General features: G+C 73.0%; 1 protein-coding gene across 1 annotated transcript; it reads right to left on the bottom strand.

Moving 5' to 3' along the window:
- Positions 1 to 1339: 1339 nt before the first annotated feature.
- Positions 1340 to 16836, bottom strand: DOK7 (docking protein 7). The gene is made up of 10 exons (XM_054582213.1): positions 16720 to 16836; positions 16603 to 16648; positions 12265 to 12495; positions 10947 to 11147; positions 7742 to 7861; positions 6945 to 7064; positions 5861 to 6567; positions 2464 to 2497; positions 1640 to 1786; positions 1340 to 1512 (listed from the first exon to the last, which is right to left on the bottom strand). The coding sequence occupies exons 1-10, from the start codon at positions 16771 to 16773 to the stop codon at positions 1376 to 1378; spliced, it is 1797 nt and encodes a 598-aa protein (XP_054438188.1). The 5' UTR covers positions 16774 to 16836; the 3' UTR covers positions 1340 to 1375.
- Between the last annotated feature and the right edge of the window lie 1511 nt (positions 16837 to 18347).

Below are 18347 nucleotides of genomic sequence, written 5' to 3'. Positions count from 1 at the left end.
GTATGAGGGGACTTCGCCTAAGCCGTCGCAGGGCTGGGCGTGAGGTTGCCCCCGTCCCCCCCCTGATGGCTGCTGACCTGACAGCCGTGCCCGTGCTCTCCCCTGAGGTGCGGGGGGGGGGTGTGGAAGTGCAGATGCCTGAGCCCCTGTCCAGAGGGCCCCCCCACACGCCGGAGCCCTGGACCAGGGGGTGCGGCCATGCCTTGCCCCGCTTGTAGCTTCAGAGGGGAGCCCTGCTCCCTTGGAATCGCGCCTCAGCCCAGGACCGCGCTTGGTCACTGGAATGTCCCTCCCCAGCGCCCCCCAGGGCAAGGAGGCCGGTGTCCTGGAGACGGGCGGCTGCAGGGGCTGGGGCAGGGTGTCTGCCACCGGTGTTCCCCATGGGCGGCTCCCACGGGCTCACTGGTCGGGGGGACGGGTGGGTGAGGATGGGGGGACGGGTGGGGGTGGGTGAGGATGGGCGGACAGGTGGGGGTGGGTCCGAGACGCCTGCTGTTGGAGCCCGGTCGGGCACAGTGGGGCCCCCTCATCTGCGAGACCAGGGCAGGAGGACCCAGCCCAGGCAGCCCCCTTGTGCCCTGGGCCTGGGGAGAAATAACAGGAAGCCCCCCCTGCTCTGGAACCCTCCCAGCCTCTAGACCCACGTGGGCTGCCGGAGCCAGGACACCGCCACCTCCAACCGCAGCCCGCGAGGTTGTGGACGGGCTGCTCGGCTCCCCCGAAGCCTGGGCCCTGGTGGGAACACGTGGGAACCCCCACCTGGAGCCACGCAGGGGGCCGTACCCAGCCCTGCACCTGCGGCCACGTCGCGACGAGCACAGGGGCCGGGGGCCGCCGGGCAAAGCCGCAGCCGCTGCCAGCCCGGCACGTGACGGCGCGCGGGCCCTTCGGGAGGGAGGAGGGCGTGCATGACTAGAAGCGGAATGTTGACAGTTCCGAGCTGTTCACGCGACTGACTGCGTCGGGTCCCAGGGAGCCCGGGTCAGCCAGGGCCTGGGGGCCGCGCCGGGGCTTGGCCAGGCAGGGCGGCGCCGGAGACCCTGCCCCCGCGGCTGCAGGGCGCCCTGCCTGCCTGCCTGCGGTTTGGGGACGCGTCCCGCTCTGGTCTAGTCAGACGCTGCCACCTTGGGGAGGGGAAGGGCGGAGCCCAGGGACAGTCAGGAGCTGCCTCCCTGCTTGTCCCCAGGGACTCGATGCGACCAAAGGCGGGGGCAGCCCTGGGCTCCAGGGTCGGCCATGCCCCCTGCCCCGCGCCCCCTGCCTGGAGGCCACAGCAACAGCCCAAGACCTCAGGACACAGTACAGGCGCCCACTGGGAGGCTGACGTCAGGCCCACTGTCTCCATCGCGCGGCCGCCGTGCAGGGCGAGGGCCGCTCAGCGGGGGACCCCCTTCCGCCGGGGCTCCAGCTCGGCCAACCGCTCCTCCCGGGCCTGTGCGTGCTGGGTGCCCGCCCTGTGGGCCGCCGCCGTGGCCGCCAGGTCGATCTGTGCGTAGCGGGCGGCACCGGTCCCTGAAAACAGCCCCATGTGAGCGGGCCCGAGAGACCCAGGAAGCCCCCTCCTCTGCAGCGGCCTTGGCCTGGACAGGGTGGCTATGGTCCCCAAGGCGCCCACCCCCGTTGCCGCGTGGGGACCCACCTCGGACGCCGGCGCCGGCCTCCGGGAGCTCCAGGCCCAGGTAGTGCAGCTGCGTCCTGGGCGCGGGGCTGGCGGGGAGGTTCGCGTAGGGGGGCGCCTCGGGCCCCGGGGCCCCTGCAGGGATATCACTGTGAGTCCTGGGGGCCGCTGGGGGCGGGGCTGGTGCCCAGGACCGTGGCAGCGCTTCCCGCCCGTCTCCTCCCGTCTCCCGCCTGCCGCTTCAGTGGGGTTTGGGGGGCCTCCTTGATTGTCCTGGGCCGTCTTTGTCCACCCTGAGACCCCCACCCCAGTGCACCGCCCTGTGGCCGTGGGCGACCCCCAGGGCCCACGCCAGTGCCCACGCTTTTCTGCTTTGTGCTCTGCGGCCAGCCGCCCACCTCCCTGGCCACGGTCCCCTCGGGTCGCCCGCGCCCGCCCCCCCCAGGCAGGACAGCGCCAGCCCCCCCGGTGGCGGTCCTGGGTCACCCCGCCCCCCCCGGGTTTCGGGCCCCTCGGCAGGCCCACCCTCGTCACCGCGCCGCCCCTTCACCACGGCCACGGGCACGCCGCGTCCCCTCCACTGTCCCAGGGGCTGCTCACTGGGGCTCAGGGTGGGCCCCCCAGGAGGCCCTGCCGACCCCTGGCTGGAGGCGGGACCCGACCACGGGGTCCAGGCCCCAGTCCCAGCAGCCCCCCGCCCCGACGCCCTGGCCGCGGGGCCCCGCGGGAGCGCAGCCCACCACCCTGTGTGGTGCAGGTCCCCTGGCGGTCACCGTGGCCGCTGTGACCCCTGCCTCCCTGTCCCAAGCTGTGCGGGAGCCGTTCCAAAGCCAGCCTACCTGGACGTGCCGGGGGCCCGGGGGGCGAGGCCGCTGCTGCCTAGACCAGAGAGAGCGCGGTCAGCCGTCCGGCCGGCCCCCACCCACCCAAACCTGGCCGAGAGCCAGGATGCTAACCCCAGGGCAGCACAGGGCAGGGGCCGGGTCACCCACGGGGAGACCAGCCCGGCCCCGCGCCACGTGCCCCAGGCCTGTCCCTGAGCCGCCACCCGCTGGGCCCCGTGTGGGGAGGGGACTTAGGAACGCGAGCCCCCAGTCCGCCCAGCCTGTGCAGTTCTGCTGGCTCGCAGCCGGGTTTCCTGAGGCGCTGGGAGGGGCCAGACTGCGGCCGCATCCCCTGGCCCGGCCAGGCGGCAGAGCAGCCTGACCAGGCGCCTCTCCCAGGGGAGGAAGGGACTCTGATGCCAGCAGATTGGGCCAGAGGGACGGCTGGCGCACACAGTGCCCCAGGGCCTCCGCCTCCCGCAGCCCAGAGGGGCCGGGCCCCCAGGGCCGGGCGGGCGACCGGAGGAGCCTTGGCGCGGGCAGCCCGCAGGGCCTCGTGGCCGGATCGGGGCTGGCATGGGGTGCGGAGCCCGGCCTGCTTTCCGGGAGGGCTGGGCGCTGCCAGGCGGGGCACGGAGCCCCGCCTCCGGTCCTGGGCCAGGCTCCCGGGCGCTGGACTGCTCGCAGCTGTCACCTTGCATGAAGGAGCCGCCTGCGTTCCCGGGGCCTTGGCCAGGGCACGCTGGCCTTCAGTACTCAGGACACGCGGCCGACGGCCTCCAGAGCAGGTCGCTCGCACGCCAGCCTCCAGACCCAAGTTCCCACACTGCCCCCTGCCCCCAGAGCTGCCCACCCCGCAGACGGCCCCACCTCCCAGCCAGCCCTGCAGGTCCAGGAGGCACCAGGTGCCGGGGGAAGGAGCACGCGCGGGGCCACCACATGTCCCTCCCTGGGGGCCAGGACTGGGGCAGGGCCAGGCCAGGCCAGGCCCCGGAGACAGGACTCGAGGACCAGGGGGAGCGCCTGGGCCCTGCCCCAGCTCTCAGTGGGGGGCTCCAGGGCCCCTGAGAGGCCTTCTCATGTGAGAGGCCATGATCCCTCAGAGCCCCCAGAGGGCCTGGCCGCCAGTGGCCACTCCCACGAAGGGCCCCTCCCTCCTCCGGGGGAGGCCTGGAGGCCCCCGGCCCAGCCCCCGCCCACCACGTCCTCCATGCCTCCTGCAGCCACGGACTGGGCTGACGGCCCGGCCGCCTGAACTTTGCCCGAGTCCCCACCCAGGAAGCCCGCGGTCCACCCCTCCTGCCTCACCCCGCGCCCCCCTGTGGCCCTTCCCTCGAGTCCCAACTGTCTGCCTCGGGGGAGAGACGCCAGCCCGCAGCCAGACGCCCACGCGGGGCAGGGGCAAGTGGAAGGCGCAGCTCCCTGCTCCCTGGCTTCATGGGCGTGGGGGGGCGGCAAGTCACTCAGCTGCTGGGGCCTCAGCCAGTCCCTGCGGGAGGGATGCCTGCCCCTCCCCCGCTGTCCGTGGGCCAGGGACGGGTGGGAGGTGGCGGGACTGAGCCCAGACCTCCGGGGTCACCGCCCCCATCCCACCCTCCGCCCCAGCTCGCTGGCAGCGCCCGCCTTCCCTGCCTGTCCCCCGAGGCCAGGGCCTTTCGGGGCGGAGGTGGCCACGGCGACTCGCTGGCAGGCCTGCGGGGCACTGGCCTGTGTTGTCCGGTTACACCCTCCCCACGTGCCCATCTGTGGAAGAGGAAACTGAGGCTCAGGCAGGCGAAGTGACTTGCTGGGGCCACCTGGCTGGCAGGCGAGCCTAGCTCGGCCCCAGAGCCGGCCTCCCCCCGCTCCGCCTTGCTGCAGGGCCCCCCACAGGGCCATAAGCAGCGTGGTCTTGGGGCGACGGAACAGGACATGGCCCCCAGGATGTGCAGGGGAGACGGATGGCACCGCTGGAGCTCAGCCCCGCCGGGGAGGCGGCAGTGGCAGTGACGGGCCACCGGGCGCCCCGCCAGCAGCCTCGCCTGCCCACAAAGCACACGCCCACCTCGCCTGGACGCCGGGGGCCACTGGCCTGAGCCCCGGGGGCCACCAAGGCCTCACTGTGGTCTCCAGTAAACACTCGGGAACACGCCACATGTGTGCTCACACATCACAGACCACATGCACACAGCACATGCGTGCATGCACATGGACCCTGCGCACACCCAAGCACACACCATGCACACACGCAGGTGCATGTGCGGGTACACGCAACCACACATGCACCGAAATGCACACGCACACAACACGCACGGATGCACCCGTGCGCGCACACGAGCCTGCGGGCTGCCTGAAGCCGCCACTAAGGTTCCCGCCCCAGCACACGGGAGCTTCAGGCCGGCCGGGCAGGTGCAGCCTTAGCCCGCGGGACGTCGGTCTGATCCCGCAGGGGGGCCCGGGCGGGGGGTGCGGGGCGCTGGCCAAACGGAAAAGGACAAGATGGTAAGAAAAGAACGTTTTATTTCCAGTCTAAGAATTTATTACAAACTGTCAGATTTTAGAAGTGTAAAAGAACAACAAACATCTTCAGCCGACAGGGAAGGTACGAAGCGGAACAGCCACAGGGAGCCGCTCGCCCCAACGGGACGAGGCCACCAGAGTCCAGGACCGAGGGACCCCGGCCACGCCGCTCACGGTGCCTCGGAGGTTGCAGAACGAGCGCACAAAACCGGGCCACGCAGCCGCACTCCATGCAGGCGAGCAGGCAGGCCTCGGAGGGCGCAGGCGGGGGCCCCTCAGAAGGCGGGCGCAGCCCCTCGCGGGGAAGGGCTGGGGTGGGTGAGCCGGGAGGACGGTCTCCGCGTCACGAGAACCACCCCTGCAAGTCCCTGGGCCTCCTGAGCCTCAGTTTCCTCCCCATACGACAGGCCACCGGCGGGTGTGGGTTCGAGGAGGAGGGAGGGACAAAGAGCCCCGCGGGACGCACAGGGAGGTCCGTCTTGGCTCAGGTCCCCGGGGACTTGGCGAACCGAGCGGCTGAGGAGGGGTTTAACGTCTGGCGGGCGGCGCGAGCGGGGCCGGGGCTGAGATGGAAGCGCCGTCGGCCTGCAGGCCGGCGGTGGGCGGGGTGGGGACGAGCCTGTGGGCCGGGGGGCGGCCATGGGGACACAGCGCCCACCCGCGGCCGGCACCTGAGCCCTGGCTGGGGGCTCTGCTGTGGAACCGCTCGCCCCCAGAGCCGCCACTTTCCAGAAGGCACACCCAGCGGCGCCCAAGTCCGTCCCCCTGAATCCTGCGGGTCCACTGGCGGTCGCCCCACCGCCACACTAAGCCGCACTACGCCCGTGACCGAACGCCAAAAGGACGCCCCTCTGCAGGGCCGGCACCCTCTTCTCGCTGCAAGGAGGGGCCGCACCCGCCCTCAGGGAGGGGGGTTTACCTTGAGTCCTCCACAGAGTGGGCACGTGGAAAAGAAAGCCGGAGGGGGCCCCACGTGGGGGCTGCCTGCTTCCCAGGGTGTGCGGGGGGCCTGGCTGCCTGGCGCCTCTGTCTCCTGTCCCCGCCGCCTTGCGCCCAGCCAGCCGGAGGGACAGCCTGTGGGCGTCTGGCCGCCTGGGTCCCCAGCTGCACTGCCATCCGGGCCGCCCTGCGCAGCCGGGGTCTGGTCCCTGGGGGCCTGGCGCAGGCTGCGGGGCGTGTCGTAATGGGGCCGCAGGGCGCTGGGCACTTGGTACTCGGCCGTCCCCGGCGGGCAGGCGCACAGGCTGGGCTCGGGTGCCCCCGCCGCCGGCGGCAGGCTGAGCAGCGAGCCGAGCTCGTCGCTGCCACGCCACACGTCCAGGCTGCTCCCTGCGCAGGACGAGAAGCTGCCCGAGTAGGAGGAGTGGCTGCCCGTGGCGATGCCGCTGTCCGAGGAGCTCTGGCGGCCCACCTCCTGCAGCTGCCGCGGCCGCAGGGGCTTGGGAGGGGGTCGCGAGGCGCCCAGCGCAGCCTCCCCCAGGGCCGGGGCCGCCGCCAGCCCGGGCCCCTCCTGCAACGTGCCGGCCGAGGACGAGGGCTGCTCTGGCCACGCCGCGAGCCGGCTGCCGGCGCTGACGTCCGAGTGGCTGGCTTCTGACGACGAGCTGGACAGGCTGCGGTCGTCCCCTGCGGCGGAGAGGGGGCGCTGAGGCTGCAGCGGGGCTCCTGGGGGCTGACGTCGAGCACGTCCCCAACCCCGCTCCCCCCCAACCCCGTCGAGAGCCGGCACCAAGCAGCACCCTGGGCCTTTGCGTCTGGGCACTGGTGCGGGGATCCACTTAGGCCGCGGCTTGCCAGGTGGGTGAGGAGGCCCCAAGCCCTGTCCCTCCAGGCTGCGCCGGGCTTCCACCCGCCCGAGGCCAGCACCTAGCCCCGGGAACGAACGGAGCAACAGGATGCAGAGGACTGAGTGCACGGACGCCCAGAGGGAGGGATGGGGAGGGCAGCTGGGGGACCCCCGAGCCCAGCCCCCTCTCCCCGACCACCCCCCGCAGCAGGCCCACCTCCGCTGCCTGGCCGGCCGAGGTGGGAGAGGAGGCTGAGCCGCTTCTCCAGCTGAAGCGCTTCCAGGGCCTCCTGGGCTACTCGGTCCTCCCCGGCGGCAGGTCCCCCGGGGCTGGGGTCTGCAGCAGAGAGGAATCACAAGAGACAGCCCCGGCCCCCTCCTGGAAGCCCCCCAGCCACAGCCCACGTGCTGCCCGGGACGTCACGGGGAGCCCAGCACTGTCGGGGCCAGCCTGGCGCAGCCCCGGCCCACGGCAGGGCCATAGGTCCAGGCCCTGGGAGCCTTGTGCACACGCCACGCCCAGGCCGCACTGGGCTGCAAGGCAGGACAGCGCCAGCAGAGGGCGCCGCTGCGCCGGCCGACAGAGCCAGCCAGGAGGCTCCCGCCCCCGCGCCCAGGCTCCTGGGAGGCGTCACCCGGCCACAACCAGGGAAGGGGACACGAGGAGGCACGCCCCATGCGGCCCCTGGCCCACCCCGGCCCCCAGTTCCCGCAACCTCAGCACCCCCCCCCCCGCCACGCCACTCCGGGGACCAGGGCTGCTTGGAAGGTCCGCAGAGGGCACCGCTCAGGTCTGGGGTCTCTGGCTGACCTGCCTGGCAGACCGCTTCTGGGTGGCACAACCGCCCCAACCGGAACTGGTGGCCCGAGTGTCCCAACAGCTCAGACCCGTGGAGGAAGACCTGTGTCCCCAGAAGCCCGGCATGGTAGCCGGCGCGGCCCTGGTTTCTCAGCTGCGTGTGGGGCACAGTGCAAACACTGAGGGACCCCCGCCAGGCCGCGCTCCCTACGCACCTGGGAGAACCGGCCGCAGCCCGAAGGGGCCTTTGGTCGGGGAGATGCCTCGGACGATGCAGTCGAACAGGAAGCTGATCTGCTCGCCCTCCGCCGAGGACAGGAAGAAGACCCCGGCCCCTGCAGGGGACAGGCCGTCAGCCTGGCCCAAGCATGGGAGCTGGGGTCTCTGGGGACGGGGGGGCCGCAGCGGGAGCTGGGGGGTCCTGGCTGTGCGGGGAGCCCCGCGCCCCTCCCACCTCCACGGTCACTGAGGGGCGGGGAGCAGGGCTGGCCAGAGCAGGTCGCATCGGGGAGGGGGGCTGCGAGACCTCACCTGTGTCGGGGACACCTCACCTGCTCTCCATACCCAGGGCTGTCATGGGTGCTAACTGTGGGTGCTGGTAAGATGGCAGCCAGGACACCTGCCCCACAAAGAAGCAGCCCCCCCCGCCCCCCCGCCCCCCCCGCCCCCCCCCCGCCCGCCGGCTGAGGGAGCCAGCCTCCCTGCCCGCCTCACACCGCCCCCTCCCGGGCGTCTTCGGGTTGGAAACGGGAGCCCCCATGTCAGGGCGCAAGCTGCGGCCGTGCCGGGGCGGCCCCCCAGCAGAGGGAAGGGCTGGGCGTCCCGGCACCGGGCCTGCGCTGCGGGGGGCGCCAGAGCAGAGGGCAGGCTGGGTGAGTCAGCAGGCCGTCCCAGCGCCCTGCCCTGGGCCCGCGGCCCTGCCAGGGTGAATGAAATCCCTCACCGCGAGTGAATGGGGCGCCGCGTCACGTGGGGCTGGGCCATCGGCGTGGCCTCACCGCCCAGGAATGCCTGGGGCGCCTGCCCTGAGCCTGTTGCCCAAAGAAAGGCACGCGCTCTCCAGGGGAAGGTCCCTGGGCGCCGCGCGGCAGCCGTGGGACCGGAAGCCTCACGCTAAAGCCTCGGCCGCCGCCAGGGTCTCCTTCACCGTCGCGGGCCCACGGCTGGGCCAGCCCCACACGTGACAGCGCCACCAAACCGCAGCGGCTCCCAGGCCGAGGGGGCGCGCACCCTTCGGTGGTTGGGGCCTCAACCACACAGGCCTCCAAACCAGTGACCCAACTGCGCAGAGACGAGGCTGAGAGAGAGGCGGAGACGGGTCCTGGAGATGGGACACCCGACCACCAGGGGCGCCCGCCAGGCCCGGCGGCGGCCCCCCCCCCCCCCCCGAGCCAGGACGCGCAGGCGGAGAGCCGCCCCCTCCCCCGGGCGGAGGCAGGCCGGAAGGCCCGCATGCCGGCTGCGGTCCCACGCGCGTGCCCGCCCCGCCCCGGCCGCCTTCACACGGAGCCGGGCCTCTAATCCGGCTCCCGGCGGCAGCTGGCAGAGGCGCGGGCACAAGCAGTCCCCCGACTATAAAAAACCACATTACGAGGGGAGCGGAGCCGGCGGCATTCCACTGGGGCGTCTACCCGGCCGCACGCTCCGGAAGTGTGGCGGCGGGCGAGGCCCGGGGGTACGGCCGCCGCCCCCTCGCCAGAGGCAGAGGCTCCCTGGGGAGGGCGCCCAGCTCGGCTCCGAGGGCTGGACGGCTTGAGCCCGCTGGCAGGCCACCCAGGGCATGGCGCCCCGACCTCTCGCCAGCCCTCCGTGGGCTCGCACCCCGCGCTGCCCGCAGGCCCCCTGGAGGGGAGCCTGAGGGGCGGGGCTTTCCCCCGTCCTCCCGGGAGGCGGGGCCAGGGCGAGGGGCGGCCGGGGTGCTTGGCAGCAGGTGCCCTGCACACGAGGCGGATGCTCCGGCACCCCCAACTAGGGCCCCGCAAGCCCTGGGGTGCAGTCGTGGGGGGGCACTGAGGCCTGGGGGCCTTGCAGACAGTGACACCCTGCCCCTGAGATCCGGGGGCAAGTGGGGCTTTATGCCCCAGGAGTGGATTCTTCGAATTTCGGGACGGGCTGAGGCCCCCATGCCATCTGGCACGGCCAGATGGTCCCTCAGGAAGCCACGGCGCCGGGGACAGCATGCCGGCCCCTCCGGCTGCCTGCGGGGAGGAAGCTGACGCCCCACAGGATGGCAGGCTGCCGGGAGCGGGCCGGTCAGAGCCGCCTCTGCTGGAACCTCCCCCTCTCCCTGAGCAGCCAGGCGCCGGGCAGACCTCGGCCCCACGGCACTCAGACGGGCCAGTCCAGGCGGTCCCTGACTCAGTTTCTTCGTCTGTTTCCTCAGTGCGCTGATGCACTGAGCTCGCAGGGCTGGCGTGGGCACGAGGGGCCCATAACGCGGGGCCCTTGCCAGGCAGGTGGCTCGACGCATCCCGTCTCTTCCCGGCAGGTGTCCCTGTGCGACCTCGGCCTCCTGGCCACATCCCTGGACACTCACTCCCGCCCCCAAAGTGGAAACCTCGGAGCACAGGCGTGACGTCGACCACAGCGTGTCGGAAGTGGGACGGGGGGTCTTAGGCCCGGGGGGACTGGAGCTCCTCGTGTGAACCTGGAAGGGTCCCATCCTGTGACCGCAACTCAAGACAGGGCGTCGCCGGGGCCGCCCACAGCACGAGGCTGGGGAGGGGCCCCCGCCCCCCTTCAGGAGCCACCACCTTGTCACAGCTTCCCACCCACGCAGCCGCCGCAAACTCAGCACCCCTCGCCACTGGAACCTTCCGGAACCTTCTTGGCGGCCCCTGCCTCCGTCCCACCAGCCCCCTGGGGCCAAAGCTGATGCCCTAAGCAAAGACCTGTCAGACACTCACTCCCACTCCGGGGCACTCGACGGCCCCTGCTGCTCTGGACACACGGCAGAACCCTGGCCCGTCTGACGGGCTCCCTGTAACCTGCGCAGCCTCCTGCTCCGCTGCCCCACCCGTCAGGGGTCCGGCGCCGCCGTGCGGGTCGCCTGGCTGTGCCAGGCCCATGCCTGGGGTGCCCTCCTCCCTCCCCCAGCCCCTCCCGGCCTCCGAGGGCTGAGGGTCTCGTGCCCCAGCCCTGCGCCCAGACCTGGCACTTCCTTCCCTCCCCGAGTTCCGGGGGCGGGGCTCCAGCCCCTGCCGAGACCACCCAGCTTTCAGACCACAGCGACCAGAAGAGGCGCCGTCAGGGCAGGCGGGCACCGGAAGCACAGGGCGAGCTGGGCTCTCCTGGGGCTCCCCCCCCCAACCCCTTGCTCATGAGAGAACCCGCTGAGCGTGCTCCTGCCCCGCGCACAGGAGGGACGGGCCGCGGAGGCCACGGGGGCGCCCGGGCCCGGGCCCCACGCCGCGTACTTACAGTACCCACACCTGGTCCCGCCTTCAAAGATGAACCCGTTGGGCACGGCCCCGTAGCGCCGGAGGTCGGACAGCTTCCACTGGCCTGTGACGGCTGGGGGGACGTCCCGGGCCACCACGAGCACGTCGTTGCAGAGGTGGAGGGTGGCGGGGCCGCTCTCCAGCGTGGTGCCTGGGGCCACTGTCACGTGGAACCTGTGCACTGGGGGCCGGGCAGGGCGAGAGAGCCTCGCCGTCACCGGGGGCGGGCAGGGAGGGGAGCGCGCGGGGGCGGGGGGGCAGGTCCCAGACCCCGCGGGCTCCCGCGACGGCTGGGGAGAGTGGCCTGCGCGGGGGCCCCTGCTCACAGAGCGCCGCCCCTCAGGAAGTGGCCCGCCCTGGCGGTCGGTGTGGCCCCGCTTCACAGACGGGGAAACGGAGGCTCAGGGAAGCCCAGCCCGGGGCCAGTGAGCAGTGTCTGGGGTCTGCCGCACGGCCCGGCCCGGCCCGGCCACACGGACGCTCAGGAAGCCGCGGGCCTCCCCTCCCCGGTCAGAGGTCTCCCTGGGCTGAGCACAGCCAGCTTGCTCCTTGAGGCCGTGTGCCCATTGCTGCTTGGCCCTCGGCCCCTGCCGCCTCGGAAAGGGGCGCACACCTGGGGTGACCCCCGGAGTGGACAGCAGCCAGCCTGCCTGAACCCCTCCACCTCCAACGCCTCATCCTCCTCAGAGCCCCAAGGACCCTGCCTCGGCCCCTAAGAGAGAGAGGAGTTGACCCTCTGCGCCTGGCGAGCTGGCGAGGACCCCCAGCTGGGGACTCCCCCCTCCCTGCGTCCTCTCACCGAGCCTCCGCAGGCCGCTGCCCTCAGCGCCCCGTCTGGGGGCTCCCGGGGGGTGCAGGGCTGCGGGTCCCAGCGGGCTGCAAGGCCGCGCCGCCTCCTCCCCTCCCTGGCCCCCTGCCTGACCCCCAACCCCGAGACCTCGGCCCCTCCTCGCCCTGACCCGGGGCCCGGGCGGCCAGGCCAGGGAGCAAAGGCAGCACTTGGGAAGGTCACGCTGCTTAGACGGCCATCGCTTTGGGTTGAAGGCCTGGTTCTAATGGACAAGGTCAAGCAGGGTGACTGCAGAGGCCCCGGCGGCCCCCCCCTCCGCTGTCCCCTGCGCCCGCATCCGTGTGCTCCTGGCTGTGGGTCCTGAGCCCAGGCCCCGGGGCCCCAGCGAGGAGGCTGAGCAGACGCGGCTGCTGCGCGCCCTGGAGCCGGGTCACGGCCTCTGTGGCCCACTCTTGGGTGGGTCCCCAGGACCCCGCCCCACCCCGCCCCCGCTCCTGGCGCCACTCACCCTCGCCAAGTGCGTGGCGGATCCGGGCGTCCCAAGCGCACATGGCCTCCCGGCTGTCGAAGCCCAGCATGACAGCCTGCGACAGGCAGACGATGGCCAGCGTGTGGGCCAGGCCCTCGTAGGGCAGCCCGGGCTCCAGGCCGCAGATGTGCTCCAGTGTCTGGCTGCTGCGCTCTGGGAGGCCCCTCGCGCGCTCCGAGCGGTCCTTGTAGGCCAGCATCAGCAGGCAGTCTGGGGGCGGGCCGGACAGCAGGGCGTCAGGGGCTCCGGCCGCCGCCCACGTCCCCGGCACCCCTGCCCCAGAGCGCCCTGGGGTCGAGGGGTGACCCCGAGCAAGTCACCCAGCCACTCTGAGCCTCTGTTTCCTCAAGGGCAGAACCCTCCCCGCGCCCGCCCCCCCTGCACGGCCCAGGAGGACAGAGGGCCCCGAACACATCCTGGCTAGTCCTGGCCCCCGGCCCGCACGCCCCCAGCCCACTCCTGGCGCCCGGGCCCATCCTGCCTCTGAGCACGTCCCCCACCCAGGCCGAGGCTCTGGTGCAGGTGCAGCGTCCGGGGGCCTGAGGTGACACGGAACACGCTGAGGTGTGGGCGCCAGCATCACGCGGGAAGGCTCGGGGTGCGGGTCCCCGCAGGACCCGGGGAGAATGGAGCAGGGACGCGGGGGGGCCCCGGGTCTCACAGCTGCTCCAAGCCCCGTCCCCTCCTCATCCCCGCGGGCAATAAATGGACCCAATTTTTAAAACCCGTTCTTGGGGGAAGGGGGCTGTTTAGTGCCAATCTGCACCAGGGCCCAGCAGCGGAGAAACGGTTCTCGGTGAGGGGCCCGAGGCCAGAAGGGTCAGCAGACACGTGGGCCCAGGGCGCTGGAGCCAGGCTGGCTGGCCGCTCCTCCGGGACCCGGGCTGGGAGCACAGGGCGGCGACCCCCACAGGAGGCCCCGCGGAACTGGCCGCCGGGCAGGGCCTCCCGGGCAGGGCCGAGGCCACGCCGCTGGCCCCTGGGGCTCGCCTCCTAGCCCGGTGGGCCCTGGGCCCCGAGAGGGAGCGGCTGCCACTCAGAGCAGCAGCCAAGGCTGCAACCGGGCCCGGACACAGGGAACAGCCAGGGCGAAGGCCCAGAGGCAAAGGCCCGGGGGCTGGGCAAGGCTGGCACGAGGGCGAGGGGTTCCGGTCGGGTGGGCCTGGGAGCCGGCCAAGAGCCTCATCCCGCTGCCCCTGGGAGCCCAGGGGGCTCTGAGCAAAGGGGTCCGGCCGGGCTGCGTGTGGAGAAGGGACAGGGACACAAGGACCAGCAGAGGCCCAGGCCGGCGCAGCCTCCGCGGGCACGGGGAGGGCGCCCGGCTCACGGGACCTCCGGGGGCGGGATGCGATGCTGGATGAGGGGAAGGACGGGGGAGTGGGGGCCAGAGCCGGGCAGGGGAGGGGCCGGGGCCGGGGCGCCGCCTGGACGCGGGAGCCTGAGAGGCCTAGGACACCAGGGGCCGGATGTAAAAATAACCGTGGAGTCATGAGCCCTCGAAGGCGCCTACAGCCGGGCCGCATGGGGGGAGGCGTGCCGAGGGTGGGACGCGGTGGGGCGTGGAGACGCCCATCCGCGTGGGGACGGCGGAGCCCGGGGAAGAGGCCAGGGAGCAGCAGCTGGATTCAGCCCTAAGGGGTCACAGCGACCTTGAGGCAGTGTCTTCAGAGGAGCGGCGGGCGAGGGCCCGGGGGGGACAGTGCCGCGGCTCAGGCAGCCGGTGGGGGGTCGGGCGGGGGAGCAGCCCCAGGGAGCTGGGGCCCGGGACCACAGGCCAGGCCGGTCAGGGGGCCTCAGGCCGCTGGAGCTGAGAGCTCCAGTCCCCAGGCCCCTCGGGCAAGGCCCCATGGGGACCGGAGGGCTGGCTGCCACCCACAGCCTGTCCACAGGCTGCCCACCCCACCCGGGACTCAGACGTCACGCCCATTCCCAGGGACGCAGATAACCCAAAGCCAGGAGGTGCAGCCTGGGAGGGGACCCTGGTCATCACCAGCCCGGGACCCCTGTCCTTCGGGGATACGCCCACCTCAGCGGAGCGGACAGCCCCTGGGGGGCAGGCACCCGGGCTCCCCGTCTGGGCGGCCTGTGCAGCCCGGGCTGGTGCCGAGCGCGGGTGGGCTCCCAGCACGTTGCCCGGTGAGTCCCAACCCGGCCGGGCCGCCTGTGAGGGACAGAGACTGCCCGGGGTCACCAGGCAGGGGCCCAGACCAGAGCCGGGAGGCAAACACAAATTCTTTGGCCAGGACAGAGGTCGAGACCCCTGGGGACACAAACCCGCTGAAGCATCACCCCTTTTGGTAAAGACATAGCACCTGTTTTACTACGGGCACTTTCCTTTCTTTCACTGACTCGACTCTAGGTAGCGCTCCCTCCTGGTGGGAGAGAGGCCACGAAGTGACAAGGTGCCCTTGGCACCCACCGCACCCCTGGTGCCTCTTACTGTCCCTGTGGGTCCTCCCAGGACAGGCAACCCCTTGTAAAATAAGAGTCCTAATCTTCCCACGACAGGAAGGCAGGGCTCGCAGCCCTGTCTCCTTCCCCCACTGCCCGGGGTTCTCAGCTGCGAGGTGCTCCAGGACGCAGACCCGCCGCCCCCACATCCGCGTCCCCCCGGGGGGCTGGTCTCTGGGGCAGGGGCGGGGAGGGGACGCCGGATGGGAGCACAGCCCCCAGCCCTGGGCCCGGGGGGCGCAGCCTTAAATCCCTGTCTCCAGTGAGGCACCTGTAAGTGGCCCGCAGCCCCCAGGGCTCACTGGGGACAGAGGCGCCCTCCACTCCCCCAGCCCCCCCCCCCGCCCCCGGCCTGGTGGCTCTGCGCACGCCAGGCCCCGCCTCCCGCCTCCTCGTGTCCCCCTCGGGTCCAGCCCTGTGCCCAGGGAAGAGGCCCTGCCTCTGAGGCTGGCGCACCGGCCCCTGCCACAGCTGTCTCTGCTGCCTCCCGGCACGCGGGAAGCCCGGGGCTGCGCGGGGTCCGCGGTGCCGGGACCCCGGTCCCCTCCCCAGCGCCTCCCCCCGGGCAGCCACACCTCGCAGACAGCTCTCTGATCCTGAGGTAGAACGTCCCACGGGGTGGCAAATCACCCCCCCCGCCCCCGCCGCCCCAGGGACAAAGGCCAGCCCCAGGGCCGCTCTTGCAGAGCACCCCTGTCCCGGGGGTCGGCACAGGCCCTGCTCGGCAGGGGCCCACCGCGCACACCCAGCCTGCAGCCGGCCCGGCCCCGGCTCCCGGGGCCTTCGCGCCCGCCCGCCCGCCCTGCCCTCGGCCGGCCGCTGCCTCTCCATCCCCCACCTGCCAGGGCCCCCCCCACCCCGCCCCCTGACTGGGCCTCCCCAGGCTTCCCCAGCACCAGGCACCAGGCTCAGGCCGGGCCTGAGAGACGGAGGGGGAGGCTGAGGCCGGGCAAGAAGGGCCCGTGTCCGCGGCCCAGAGCAGGCCCTCGCGTGGCCACCACAAGGGGCCCTGGGCCGGCTCAGCAGAAGGAGCCGAGGAGGGGGCCCAGGAAGTGAACAGGGAGGGCACCTCCACCCCCTCTGGGAAATGACAGCCGCCCAGGCGGCCCGGAAGTCTCTCTGGCAGGCCCACATGCGTGAGGCAGTGTGCGCCCACACCCCCACATCCCACACAGACCCCTGGGGCCTGGGCCGGCTCCAGGGCACCTGTCTCCTGAAGCAGCTGCAGCCACCCGGCGCCCAGCCTCCCACTGCGCCCAGTCGCCGGGGAGGAGAGAGATGCCCGGCTTCGGGCTCCCTCCTGGCCGGCCGGCACCCTTCTGGGCGGGGTGCTGCGTCCTCTCTGCCGGCCCCACGCGAGCCAGGCTGCTTTTCTCAGGCACCACGGAAGCAGCCCTGGTCCTGCCCGCAGCCCCGGCTCTGTTCCGCCCGGGGACGGTGGCAGGGCGGCCGCGCACAGCCAGCAATGCCCCGCGCGTTTGCGCGAGTCCCGGGCGCTGCTCAGCACCCCACGAGCAGGGGCGTGACTTTGTGGGTCCCTGCTCGGGACCGGGGAGGGGCTGCCCGGGCTCCTGAGCTCACGCCCCTCCGGCCGCAGCCGGCCCTTCCGCCACGGGAGTTCTCGCCGGGGCCCGGGGCCTGCGACGACAGTCCCCGGCGCTGCGCCGGCCTGAGCGAGGGTCCCAGCGTCCCAGCAGCGGGAGGCCGAAGCCCGAGTGCTCTCCGGTTACAGCCCCGGCGCCGCCGGCTATTTCGGGCGCGCTGGCCACGCTCCGGCCGGCGCGCGAACGAGGCCACCGGTGCCCGCTCCCCTACGCCCCGCGCCCCGCGCCCCGACCCAGCCCGGCCCGGCCGGCGCCCGCTCACCTGCCACCGGCGACGGCTTGCGCAGCACCAGCCACCTACTCTTCCACTGCGGGGACAGAGGGGTGTGAGCGGCCGCCCGCGCCCCAGGCCCGCCCCGCGCCCGCCGCGCGCCCCCACCTTCTTGCCGTCCCGCAGCTTGACCTGGCCCTCCACCAGCGCCGCCTCGGTCATCTTCTGTCATGGTTCCCGCGCGCCCGCCGCGCCTCGCCCCGACACCCGCGGCCGCCGCAGCCCAGGGTCACTTTCAAAATAGCTTCGGGAGGGCCCTGGGCTGGGCCAGCGAGGGCGGGCCGCGGGCGGGGCGTCCCGCGCGGGGAGTGCGCTCCCTGCCGCGCCCCTGTCACTGCCGCGCACGGCGGCGTCCGGGCGGCCCATCCATCCATCGGGGCCCCGCAGCCAAGCTGCGGCCGGGCCCAGGGCCGCTCAGCCGGGCCCGGGCTGTGGCTTCTCTTCCGCCAACGAAGCCCAACAGGGAGGGGACGCTCCGGCGTCCACGTCTCCGGTGCGAACAGTTGTCTTCATCCGACCTGGCCTCACCCTCTGGCGCCTGCCCCTCCCACCGCCCAGGGCCGTCACCAGACGCCCCGGCCACAGACCGGCTTTGGGACGACTCTGCCCCTGGCCCTTCAGGCCCCCCGCCCCCGCCAGCCGCCCCACTGCCCAGGCAGGGTGCTGGGCGGTCCGTTGCTGTCCCCCGCAACACAGACCCCAGTGTGGGCTGCGGCCCAGTGGTGGGACCAGGACCTGCTCGCGGCCCACCCAGTGCCCCTGGCTCCGTGATTGCTCTCTTCCAGCCCAGCTGGGCGCTGTCCCCTGAAGCTGGGCCCCACCCGCTGGGCCCTGGCCGGAGGCGCTGTGCGCTCTGTGGAGGCCCGTGGACACAGGGCTGCACCTGGAGCGCCAGCTGGCCCTCGTCTCCAAGGCTCCAGGAGCGTCCGAGTAGGTGGACGGCGTGGGGCCGGGCAGCACTCCAGAAAAGCCGTGAGAGACAACGTGCCTTCCTCAAGCCCCCTCCTCTGGGGCCTACGATCTGGAGGGGATGAGGGGGGAGAGGCAAAGCGTCCCGTTAGCCCAAGGCCCCCGGGCAGGGAGGCTGCCACCCCCGGCACGTGTGTGTCTTTACACCGCCCGGGTCCTCAGGTCTCACCGCCGGGACGGACCAGCGCGGGAGCCGTGAGTCGGCGCCCCAGCTCAGCAGCCGCGGCACCGGGTGAAGAGCCGGTCCACTTGCCCTGCGTGCCCCTCCCATCCCTGGGTGTCCGGGGCGGCAGGTCCCGGGAAGGGGGGCTGCAAGCTTGATTTTGATGCCCTGGATGCCCTGCGGGTGCCTAATGCAGAGCAGGGCCACGCCCAGCCGGGGCGCGGCTCTGTCCCCTGAACACACCCTCCCGCCCCGTGTCACCTGTGCAGCCACCAGCCGCCTTCCCCAGAGCAGCTGCCCAGCCACAGAGCGAGCGCCGTCCGCGCTCCCGACGCCTCCGGGCCCCGGGGGCTGGCCCCGGGCAGCCGGCACGGGGCTGGGGGCAGCCAGGGGCTCCGGCCTCCAGCACGACGGCCACATCCACCGCCCGGGCCCCTGGCACTTGGTCGCCCCTGCTGGGAGGCACAGTGCCTGCTGCGTTCCTGAGGGCTGGCCCTGACCCAGGCTCCTGCCACGCCCAGCAGCTGCCCCTTCTCCAGTGCTGGCCCCGGAAACTCGGGCTGCAGTGGGGACAGACAGCGCCCCTCCCCGTCCACGGCCAGCA

The sequence above is a fragment of the Pteronotus mesoamericanus genome, unplaced genomic scaffold, assembly GCF_021234165.1.
Source record: "Pteronotus mesoamericanus isolate MK-2021 breed Mesoamerican mustached bat unplaced genomic scaffold, CSHL_Meso_final contig_68, whole genome shotgun sequence".
NCBI lineage: Eukaryota > Metazoa > Chordata > Mammalia > Chiroptera > Mormoopidae > Pteronotus > Pteronotus mesoamericanus.
Note: the sequence above shows the minus strand (reverse complement) of the source record. Positions and strands in the feature narration are given on the sequence as shown.

Coding starts and splice junctions, on each gene's coding strand:
- DOK7 (XM_054582213.1), bottom strand. CDS start 16,773: ATGACCGAGGCGGCGCTGGTGGAGGGCCAGGTCAAGCTGCGGGACGGC. Junction 2,498..5,860: donor CACTCTGTGGAGGACTCAAG/GTAAACCCCCCT, acceptor TCTCTGGTCTAG/GCAGCAGCGGCCTCGCCCCC. Junction 1,513..1,639: donor GGCCGGCGCCGGCGTCCGAG/GTGGGTCCCCAC, acceptor GGCTGTTTTCAG/GGACCGGTGCCGCCCGCTAC.